This window comes from Alligator mississippiensis, chromosome 5 (assembly GCF_030867095.1).
Source record: "Alligator mississippiensis isolate rAllMis1 chromosome 5, rAllMis1, whole genome shotgun sequence".
Classification (NCBI taxonomy): Eukaryota; Metazoa; Chordata; order Crocodylia; family Alligatoridae; genus Alligator; species Alligator mississippiensis.
Genome location: NC_081828.1, coordinates 159,655,604 through 159,667,301, shown reverse-complemented (window position 1 = coordinate 159,667,301; position 11,698 = coordinate 159,655,604). Strand labels below are relative to the sequence as shown.

The following is an 11,698-nucleotide window of genomic DNA, read 5'->3' as shown; positions in this document are numbered from 1 at the left end:
TACTAAGAATTTATTATTCATGTTGTCAGAAGTCAGATTATACTTGGGTGCTTCCACAGTATATAAAAGCAAAGGACAAGAGGGCATGACAACTCTCAAGGATTTAGGCAGCAGCATTCCCTAACAGATTGCAGGGATGCTCCAGCCATCTGCTCTATGAAGTACAATACTCACCGAAGTACCTAGGAATGGGGAGGATGCAGAGTCAGCAGTGTGGACAAGGTACAATGAGAGCTTTTTGCTACAGCTTGTCAAACAGAGCATCCACAGCAAACCTTCCCTGTGGAGTAAGTTGTCCTCGGGCTAGGGAGATTTTTTCCTTAGAGATTTCAGGATCATGCCAGAATACATCTGCACCTGTGCTATAATGAAAAGTCACAACTGAGCCCTATCTTTTCATTATTGCTGCTCCTAGCATCTGTTTGGAATACATCCTAGGACCTTGCAATCTAGCAAGTCAGGCTGACCAGATAAGAGTGAATGGATTTAAATAAAAATAACTTCTGAGGAGCAAATCAAATCGACTGCAGTTCATCTCATAAACGCTGTATGTGTTCAGCACAATTTAATGACTGGAAGTTCGAGCATAAAATATTCCATTTAAGAATAATAACCACATGTGGTAAGCATGAAGGCACAGAGCCCAGATTTAATTAATGTAGTTTTGTATTTTGAAAAGCAATATTAAAAAACACTTGAAAATGCAAGATAACTGTAACAGTTGCATCTACAAATTTTAACCTTATATTGCTTGGCCATTTTGACATATAAATTATTGCTTACTAGCTCTTATAAATACACAGCACAGTAATATGTACAAAGGCAGACAAGCATGAAACATGAAAAGGAAAACGTTGGCAACAGTGATTCTGGTAAATCAGACTATTTCATACATACCAGTTCTCATAACGGTGGATAACTACTAGCTGTAGTCCCTGAGAAGTTAGGTAAATACCTTGATTTGGGGTTTTCTATTTTATTATTTTAAATGCAAGCTGACAGCATTATGGCACACCTGTTAAAGAGAATATAACAAGCAGGTGGTCTTACTTCAGTTCACTGACTTCATCCCAGTATTTCTTAACAGTATAATAAGAATACAATAAATAGGCTATGCAAATAAATATTACTCTGCTAAAATGTTTAGTATTTACATCTTCTTTGCAATTTTACAGCAGGACATTTTTAGTCTGTTTTTGGCAAGAGATCCTTCGTTTCTTTTTTTCCAATGGTATCTAGACACAATCAATTACTATGTGAAATTGGGCTGAAAGCCTAAGGACATGTTACAGAAGCATCTAAATTCTATGAAGCAAAAGCCCACTTCAAAGAGTTGTAGAATGAGCCCACGTGTTCCCTGTTTTGTCTAATATCTTCTCCCAACATATAAGAAACACACGCACATAATTTAATCTTGTCTGTGTAGTTGTATTAGACTGAGCTTGGAGATTTACAGTATTTTTTAGGAATATCATAACAACGCTACTGTTTTGTGGGGAATGTGTAGTGATTAAGAAGTGTGTTCTGCCCATATCTAGGGATGTAGGAGAAGCTACACACCACCCCCCTTTCCTTTCATCCTGCTGCTTTTTAGTTCTCCTCCTAATCATCTTGCCTTCATGTGCATGTCTCAAGTCAGGTCCACAACATTTTAGCCATGGAACAAGGATTCTAACAAACCTGTATTTTCTGGATAGTTCTGTTGCTGATTCAGAGCAGTTTCCCTTTTATCAGTACTATAGTTCCAAGATTAATATTCTAAGCACAGAAGCAAACCTTGCCCTTCAGAACTGAAGATATATTTAGATAATAAAGGCCATCATAAAAAACAATTTGCATCATTTCATTGCACTTTTCAGCATTTCAAACAATTATACCTAACATTACAATGTTTGGAACTTGGTGCTTAGATGATAGATTTTTTCACCTGCAAACATGAATGCCAGGTGTAAAGAGCAGGAACTTTTTTTTTGTACTGCTGTAGTTGCACCAGCAGGGAAGGAACATAAGCTATTAAGGTTATTATAAATTAGCAGATGAGAAGCTGAAAAGAATTGAGACTCAGGCCCAATTCTCCTCCATTACTCACAGAGAGCACTACGTCCTGTGAACAAGGGCCCACAATCTGATCTACATACTGATTTGTGAAAGCAGTGCCATGATGAAAAGATTTCACAAGAGGGGGCTAAAGAATCAGCTAATGTCTTGGTTAATGAATCTTGGGTGGGGATTCAGTGAAAATCTGAGAAAGGAAAAATTTTAAAAATCCCCAAGAAATTAACATCATATGGGGTTTATGTTTTACACCACAAAAATGAGTCCACTAAATTTAGTGTCCTGACTTGAACAGTTTTGGTCTGTTTGCACAGAAAAAAATATTTACAGTATGTGCAATCACATCTACAGAAGAACATAGGAAATTTTTACTCCATGGCCAGCAAGAGTTTTTTTTTTCTTTTTACTGGGTAAAAAGAACTATTAAAAAAAATCATATAGTATTTGATAATACCAAAGTACAAGCAAATACATTGTGAAACATCTGTTTCTTTTATACAGTAACTGTACAATATTTCACATATGGAGGCAAACTGAATGCATCCAATGACGTCCCCTTCAAATTACTTGTTAAAGCTGCTTTTTCTGTCCCCTTTAAACCACAGATAAAAAGATGATGAAGAACACGCAACTTTACCCACTTTAGCGGACCCACATTACAACAAAGGATCATTTTCCTGGAAGTCTTTCTGATGTGAAAAACAGACAATATAGACAGACAGGCAAGCAGTGTACCCTCACTGCCACTGCAAAGGGACTTTTTGAAGTAAGGTTCTCTACAAACAGATTTTACTTATATAGTGAAGAATATTCCACTGTCTATAGTTTATTTAAGCTTATTTGAGGGCAACTTCTTAGTACTGAAAAACAGCATTATCATCATAGTAGCAGGACATTGACCCCTGTGGTCACCTGATTTACCTGTGGCAGGTTAGGGTGTTATGCCTTGTGTTGTGTTTGTATAGGATGGTTTACTAAGGCAGGGGGCTGGACTACATGATCTGTGGAGTTCCTTTGCAGCCCTAATCTTCTATGATTCTATGAGGAGGCAACTCAGACAAGAATAAATATGAATGTGATTTTAAAGCACGTACTAAGATAACAAATAGCTCTTTGATTTATCTAAATGAAAACTGGGTTTGGACGAAATATAAAATAGGAAGATGCTTTCCCTTTAATTTTTTCTATGTATTGGGAATGAGAGTGTGTAATACATGAAGTATGGCCTTTTGTTCTTTCAAAGCTAAAAGCATCTGCTTGATAAGTCAGATTTTTATATGTTAAAATAGGCTATTTTCTGTTTTATAGTGTTTTTGTAGAAAGTAGATGGACTTACTAGATGTCTCCCAGTAGATATACAGGAGACAATAGTTCAAGCAATAAAGCACTGAGCTCTGTTGTAATAACCTACTGCACACTAACTGCAGAAATAAGTAACAATTCTGGGATAATTAGAAGGGGAGCAAATAGAGATTTTTCTCCCTAACCTACGTATTTTAGACATAGGACACCTGCTAAAACGCTGAGTTGAGGTCAACTGCTATTAATCCCTCAAAAAAGGAAATGCCACATTTGTTTCCATAAACTGCATTCAGATTAGATTTTTTTCTTTACTATATGCTGTGAAGTGAATTCTTAAGAGGAAGTAACATTATGGGCTGCTGTTTGCTTTTGACCTCCAAATCAGGACACACAAGAGAGCTAATAATGGTGCATTGTTTTATACATGTTAGTTTTTATATTCCCATTCTGAAATGTTAGCTGTTGTCTCAAATAAGATGCTCCCAGGGAAGTTACGTGGATTGCACAGTATTTTTTGGCAACAGTCAATACTTTGGCAGCTTTGGATTAGTGAGGTACATTCTCTATCATAACTTGCAACCCTCCATCACATGAAGTTGCTTGCTGAAATGTTTTGTTACAGTAACGTGATGCTTCCTTTCACCCTAATACTGTCAGAATCTGGATTGAAAGCTACACTGGACCAACAATATTTTCACAGAAATCAAGTCGTTGAGCTCAATGGATGCTGCTCATCACCTTCCTGATCTGATGATAGATGGAAACAGCACTACCTTTGCCCTGGAATGCTGCAAACAACTTATTTTCTTGTTCTGCTTGATTTTCCTGTGTATATTGTGTGAGCTACTGATAAAACTCAGTAAACTGTTCTTATATAGGGAAGCAACATGTTTGGCTTAAACATTCACTTAATTCAAAGTGCTGCAGTTACAAGGTTACATGAAGCTGTGCGTGTTCACACCCGAGGCTCTATCCTGTGAGAAAGCTCGAACAGTGTTTGCTGGTTGTCAATGACACGCAGGTGATGGACATATGGCTTCAGCTCTTGATGCTCTTTAGGAGGAACTTCATTGCCTACAATTTGAGAAGGAAAAAAGGAAATACCTCAGAGATCATTTTTCTGACTCCTTCTTGCTTTGTATTATCATAAAGGCTGAGCCAAGGTCATGGGCTATCTCCATACATCTGCCCCCACTGTCCTAGGTGCTGCACAAATACAGAACAAAAAGCAGCTCAGTGACCAAAAAGACTTACAATTTAAGCTCCAGATATGAGATGGGGTTCTGATAGCAGGGAGTATGAGGAAATAACATGAATTTGCTGATTAGCAGAATAGGCAGTGGTTTAAACATGCCAGCAGCCTAACTACTGTCAAGTTTTTTTCTGGTCAGACTTCATGGTGAGAGAGTGTTTAAGGAGAAGTATGAATGAGAACAATGGTTTTGAAAATGTTTACGGCACCTGCTCCCCAGTGTGAGGGGCAGAATAGGAGAAAGAATGCTGGTGCTTGTTCAAAAATGTAAAAGATTGGGTAATGGACCCTGGCAACCTGGGCTGATAGCAGGCACCCAGGGCTCAAAACTATTTCATTTTACTGCCTAAACGGCACATATGTTACCACAGTTTCTTGCCACTTGCACACAAGTTCGCAATTCAGCTCTGGATCCCCAAGTATGCACACATCCACTGAGCAAATTGTGTATTGTCAGTGGGCTATGCTTTGGCCAGGCAGGTACACAGTACAAAAAAATAACCCAGTTACATCCATAAAGGTAGGTAAGTCCCAAATTATAGTCACAGAAAAACCATAACTAGCAGGTGTGAGGAAGAGAGGGGGAGCCCTTCTCTATTTTAGCCCAGTACCTTTGTGGCTTGGGTACTTGCCCATGAAGCGAGATACCCAGGTTCTAGGCCCCCAGTAACAAAAAGGGGTACTGAGCCCATTCCCTAGCATAGTGCTTCACAACCACTAGGCCAGAGGCTAGACATGATACAGGTTCTTTCTTAGCCCTCCTCTTGAAACTTGAATCTTAGGCAGTGAAGAGAGGGAGGCTAGAGAAGTGTGCTTAGAGAAGTTGAAGCATCTCCTTCCTGGGAAACTTTCAAGAGCAGGATAGACACTTGAGCAGGGGGCTGGACTAGATCACTAGATGGTATCATAAGGTCCCTTCCACCCCTACCTTCCTATGATCCTAAGCTACAAGGTGATTAGCTCAGTGAGATGGTTGCTACCTTACATGGGATGGACCCAAGGTTCTGGGCTGGGCCCCTACTCTCAAAAACATCTCCATTTCTGCAATAGGTGAGTGTAGTGGGTTGCTGCCTCAGGGCCTCTTCAATAAGGCTTTTGGTCCCTGAGGTCTCTCCACAAGCCCCAGTAATAAGCAGTCTTTTAACAAATAAAAGTAAACCTAAAGCCCCCTTATTGTCTTGGACACTGAGAGGGGTCCTGTGTGGCTTCAGCCTTTCTAGAGCAGGCTTGCCCTCCAGCTAGCCCAGAAGTCTCCCATCCTGGTGCCTGACACCAGTCCCTTTGGTTTTTCTTGCTGAGGTTTGTGACTCCTAGTGAGCCTCTCCTCCATTAGCCTTCACACAGCTGCAGTCTGTCAGTCAGGCTGGCTGTCTCCCTGCAAGAGGAGGGCTGGGAGAGACTGGGCAATGCTTAACGTTTTGCAGGGACATGGGCTCAAATCCCTTCTGGATGAGGGGGATTTAGAACCCAGGTCTCCCACTCCCTAGGCAAGTGCCTTAACTAATAGGCTACTGGTACAAAACACAGAAGAGCTTATTCCCTCTTACTCCTCCTCACCTTGGGTAGAGCAAACAGAATCCCAGATTATGCACAGGTGTCAAAAACTGCAGTTATGTTGCTGTGTATGTGCCATTTAGATATGGAAAGTGAAATAGGATTTTGCTGTTAGTTTACACAGTTGATTTTTCCAGAGATTAGCAGAACTGAGATCAAATTTTGGCAGAATTCCACAAGTACAAGGTCAGTGTAGATGCCCAGGGAAGATCCTTATCCTGCAAGCAAAGTAGAATAGAAGGGGACTGAAAAACCCAGGGCCTATGAGACTCTGAAATGGTCCCTGGCTTTGGCCCCTTTTATGACTCCTACTCTGACATGCTGCCAATACCAAAGGGGAAAGTGGGTGGCTAGATTTACAGCAGCAAAGGACCTCATGCTAAGACTATGCCAAACACGTCCTTTTATGCACAGCTGGCATTAGAGCTGCCATTAGCTACCTTAGCTCTGCCTGTGGGAGACTCTGGCAGAGCTAAGGTAAGGATCCATCCCTTTTCCCACTCATATGTTTGATGAACTTTATAAATTTAGCTTAGACTAGGATTGTAGGCAAGTGCCTGGTGGCTCATCCCTGAAACTGGGTCTGCTTTCAAATAAGCTTGTGGAAGTCCCCTTTGTTCTGTCCTGTCACAGCACATAAGGTCCTTGAGGGAACCCTTCTGGACCACAGCCTTTAAACACTCATAACACAAATACATCAGAGCACATGGACCCTGAGCCATTTCTCTTAGATCAGGTGAAACGTGTCAGCATGGAATAGATAAGAGGACCACTCTTCAAAGCTGCTCTGTCACGCCTCCAGTTTTGATCTCAGCTATGCTTTTGATTCCTGCTAAGGTGATGGAGATGAGAGATGTGCTGTTATTTCCTGAGAGTTCTCATGAGAGGAGAGCTTTAAATAAGCATCAGAGGAAACTGAAGGATGGCCTGAATAGCAAATGAAGGTGGTGTCTACTACAAACACTAGTCCAGGCCCTCAAGAAAATGTTTACAAAATTACTGTTAAACACACACCCCCCAATAAGCCTAACTTCATTGCTCTTCCACAGACAGTGTTTTACTTCAATCACATCCCTCATCTATACATTCTCCATTTAGTTTGTCAGCTGTTCAGGGTGCTGATACTGTCCTCCTATTTGTAAAATATCTAGTACAAATTTAGTGCTATGGAAGTAGTAACATGGCAGTGTGAGCATGGCTAGTTCTGCATGCCACTACTACAGGCATTGGAGTGCAGCACCTGTCCACACACTCTTTTTAAGTACCTGGATGATTTGTGAAGTACTTGAAATAAGAGATAATTGGTGTAGTAATACACAAGAGACCTTACAGTTCTTGGGGAACAGATTCCACCTTCTCAGCAAGTGTGCTGAACACACTGAAAATTATTCAGAATTCAGAGTGTCATTAGCACCTTAAATTGTAAAAGGCTGAATAACTGTATAAGTGTTCAAGCTGCTATGGCAGATTTCTGAAAGACTATTATTTGTTTTCCAGATTTAGTGTAGAAAATATTATTACCATTAAAATGGCATTTCAGTATTTCTTGGCAGCATTGTCATCTTCTAAACCATAAAGATTTTGGCCGGCTTGCTTAATTTGTAAAGCATAGCTTATAAACAATAACAATGTCCCTTGCTTAGTTTTATCTGAACTCTTTTCTGTGGTAGGATGCCTGCTGCTCTTAGTCCAATTTATGGAACGATGCAGTAGAAAAATTCACATTTGTGAAAGCTAAATAAACCCATAGGAAAAGGAAGTTATCCATAAAGTCTCAATAAATATTCAGTGAATTCATTTAATGCCTAAATGAATTTAACAAAAAAACTCAAGTGCCTACAGGGATATGTGCATAAGCTGTTTTTTAAATGCCAGCCTCACAAAAAGGCCAAGCCTGTGGTAAAATAACATAATAATGACATACTTCAAACTACCAGATTGTGTGATAAATCTTGGGTATTAAACCTGGATTTATGTCGCAACACAAATTGCCATTTGCAAAACTGCAAAAGCGGTTTAAAAAATTTCATTTATTTGCAGATGTTCTATTTAAAAACAAACAAAAAAAACCACAGGGAAACTTGAAATAACAGAAATATTCAGGTTCACAGATAAATATTTTTGTTCAATAAGTTATTTCTGCAGAGTCTGAATTAACAGAGTTAAAATAAGAGATGGACATAACTATTTGCCCTTCTCTTTGTGCAAAGGGAAGTAACTGGATCATAACTAATACACAGACCGGCTGCATCAAGACAAGCATGGCCATGTGGTATGTGGTGCTACAGACACGTCTGTGGTGCCATGTACCACACATTGAGCTGTTTTCTGTGCTGCAGGGGAGCAGCGCAGGGGTTTTTGGATATCCTGGAGTCAAAAAAACCCATTCAACACCCCCCCCCCCAAAAAAAAGCGGAGCAGTGTACACAGAGGCAGCATGCACCACTCAAAACTGGAGCCTGGCCAGGTAGAGCCATGATCTGGCTGCTGGCGAGGCTCCAAGTGGCTGGATTGCTGTTATTGCAGCCACAGAAGCCCCTCCAGGAGCCCAGGTAAGGCTGCTGGCTCCTGCTCAGTGCTGGCCCCGGCCTCCCCTACCCCACCTAAAGTAACCTGCCACATGCCAGAGTGCGTTCCCCAGGGACAACTAGTGTTGGCACAAGGTGTCCTGCTGCTAGTTGTCCTTGGGGAACCAAACATCTACGCTCATTTGGACGTGGCCACCTTGTATAAATAGACAACACCCTGCAACCGGCAATATTTTGGGCCAAATGTTTACAAGCTTTCCTAACTGTAACTTCGGTATTTGTGCACACATTGTTTTGCACACTAAAATGTGCCAATATAAGTTTGACAGAAGAGCCACTGCACTACAAACAACCCCATCTTAAATGGCTCAGAAGGCATAAGAAGCTGTGGGATAGCTCCAGTGACCTTCTGGTTTTATCTTCTTGGCTGGGCCTACAATGCTCTGGTCTTATGAAGCAGTGTGGATAGGTGAATATGTGCGTTAGAGATCATGGGAACACACCATTCTGTGACAATTTGGGTTCTTCTGTAGTCTGTAAAGTAAAATTTGAATTTCACCAGTTGTTGTTGCACTTAGAATCCTAAGTTGACTCTTCCAGGGTAACATCCGCTTTTTTGGTTAAAACAACTGGAAAATATGATTAACTTTGAAGTAAACCTGGATCAGGAGAGGGAAACAGATGATAAACCTGGCAATAAACCTTTTGATATCGCTGAATATTTTATATGCCCAGAAGTGTAACTAAGGAGAGAAACTGTCTACTCACCAAATTGGTTATTCCTGCAATGTCTCAGTGATCGAACAGTATCCGCAATCATGTGCTGTAGTGATAAAATACACAAAATATCAGTGAAAAAAATTCTGCTTGGGATGCTGTTGCTATAAAACACTTCTCTAGCCCCATACTACTGAACAGCAATAGCAGCAACACTGGAAAACATGGACAGCAAAGCTTCAACAGGGGAGGTTTCTTTTTCTTTTTTCTCCCTTCCCATTTTTTTTGGTTCCATATTAACATACAGTTAAACAAAGTTATCTCTCTCAGGTTCCTTTCACAGAAGGATCTTGTTGACATCACGCAGATTAAATGAGAGGGACTTCCTAGGCATCTATGGAAACTCGCCTGAAAAAACAGACATTTAATTATTTCTCTATTTCTCTTTCTTTTCAAAGAGAAACTGGAAATCCCGTCCTTTTCCCCCTTATGCATAGGATAGTAGTTTTTGTTCAAGTGTATTATTTGAGTAGTAGGCTTAAAACTGCTGCACAGCAAATAGACTTGTGACAGAGATACAAGATGTAATTTCTCTGATAAGGATTTATGCAGGTTTAATCACTTATAAATTGGTGAAGATGTTTCCCTTTTCAACCAAAAATTGATGCAGCCTGCAATGAAAGCATTAAGAGCCATATGAGCCTATCAATTCTGAGTAGTAGGGACTAATATTTAGAGGGTTAGAGTCAGCTATAGCTCCACTTGAAGTTAAAGGGCCCTCTACTCCTTTAAAATGGCTGTGGAAGACTTCAGTACCCAAAATACTTGTGGGCCCACTGGATACAAAGGTGATACATCTTTCTGACACTACAACATCTATACACTACAATATATTAATCACACACTAAGTAGTACACTTAATAATAAGTTAATGACAGAACTTCTGAGTATCCATTAAATTAGTTCCTATAGATGAGAGAATGCCAAGGAAGAAAGCTCGGCTGTGGGTGTATTATTAAGAAAGCCTGGCATCAAATGAAGGATTTGTTTTTAACTCTCCGTGATGAATACATGTAAATTGATTAATATATTTTACAAGGAAGTTATGAAATGGCGGCTAGCACAAGTAGCCTTTAATGTGCTAATCAGTCACTTGCCTGAACAATCCAGAATATGAGTCAGTCTAGGTTAATATATTTGAACACCAAGTTACACTTAAGAAAAATCTGTATTAGAAGAGTTGATCATGTGTCTCATGTGGTTTAGATTTTAATTTATTTTTTCATCCTACTGCCACTCCCTACTAGGGGGAAAAAGAACTGAAACTTAAAAAAAAAAAAAAAGAATCACTAAAAAAAAAAAGCCTATGTTCAGGAGGCCACTGGAAACTTGACTCTTGATCCTAGCAAAGGTATTAATAAATGCTTACTGTAGTTCCTTAAGACTTGCAAGGTATTTGCCTTCAGACTTCATTTCAATTTGATGGTAAAGCTAGAAATATCTCTTAACTTGGACTCATTCTCTAGATATCTCATAGGTGAATAAAATGTAGATGGCTGCATTCAAGGTTATGAGTTCTACCAAGCCAAATCAGTATTACGCAGGTTTATGTGCCTCCCGGCAGGTGTTTATATTCAAATTGGTGCAGCAAGAAGAGGGACTTAAAATACATTATCGATAGCAAATTAAGTTTTGTGGGTTTTAATAAGAGATAAGTTAAGGTTTAATTAAAAAAATAAAAATAAACTGCATCTGTCTTGTGTTAATGTCCTAAAAAATTCCAAGAAAGACTGAGTTAGATGCTCATCATGCGTAAACTGACATAGCTCCATGGAAGTCAATGTAGCTTTGCCAAGTCATACCAGCTGAGAATCTTCCCCTGAGTCTATATGTAGCATTAATTTGCCTTACAACTTAAAATGTAATGCTGTAAAAGCATTTCACAAACTGAGTCTATCATTGAATCATAGAAAATGAGGGTTGGAAGGGACTGCAGGAGTTCATCTAGGCCTATCCGCCTCCTCAAAGCAGGACCCTCTCCAACTAGATCATCCCAGCCAAGGCTTTGTCTAGCCGGGTCTTCAAAACCTCCAAGGACGGAGATTCCACAATCACCCTGGGTAACCCATTCCAGTGCCTTACTACCCTCCTAGTGAGAAAGGTTTTCCTAATATCTAACCTAAACTTCCCTTACTGCAACTTGAGACCACTGCTCCTTGTTCTGCCATCTGCCACCACTGAGAAGTCTAGCTCCATCCTCTTTGGAAGCCCCTTCAGGCAGTTGAAGGCT

At 40.1% G+C, this 11,698-nt stretch overlaps 1 protein-coding gene across 6 annotated transcripts in view; it reads right to left on the bottom strand.

The window, feature by feature from the left end:
- Positions 1 to 623: 623 nt before the first annotated feature.
- The window catches only part of RAPGEF5 (Rap guanine nucleotide exchange factor 5), a 267,204-nt gene continuing 256,129 nt past the window's right edge, over positions 624 to 11,698 (bottom strand). For all 6 annotated transcript variants that reach the window (XM_019497877.2, XM_019497879.2, XM_019497878.2 and 3 more), the window contains 2 exons: positions 9,460 to 9,514; positions 624 to 4,431 (listed from right to left, as the gene is read on the bottom strand). In XM_019497877.2, the coding sequence (XP_019353422.1) occupies positions 4,313 to 4,431; positions 9,460 to 9,514 (174 nt within the window). In that variant the 3' untranslated portion in view covers positions 624 to 4,312. The remainder of the gene's footprint in view (positions 4,432 to 9,459; positions 9,515 to 11,698) is intronic.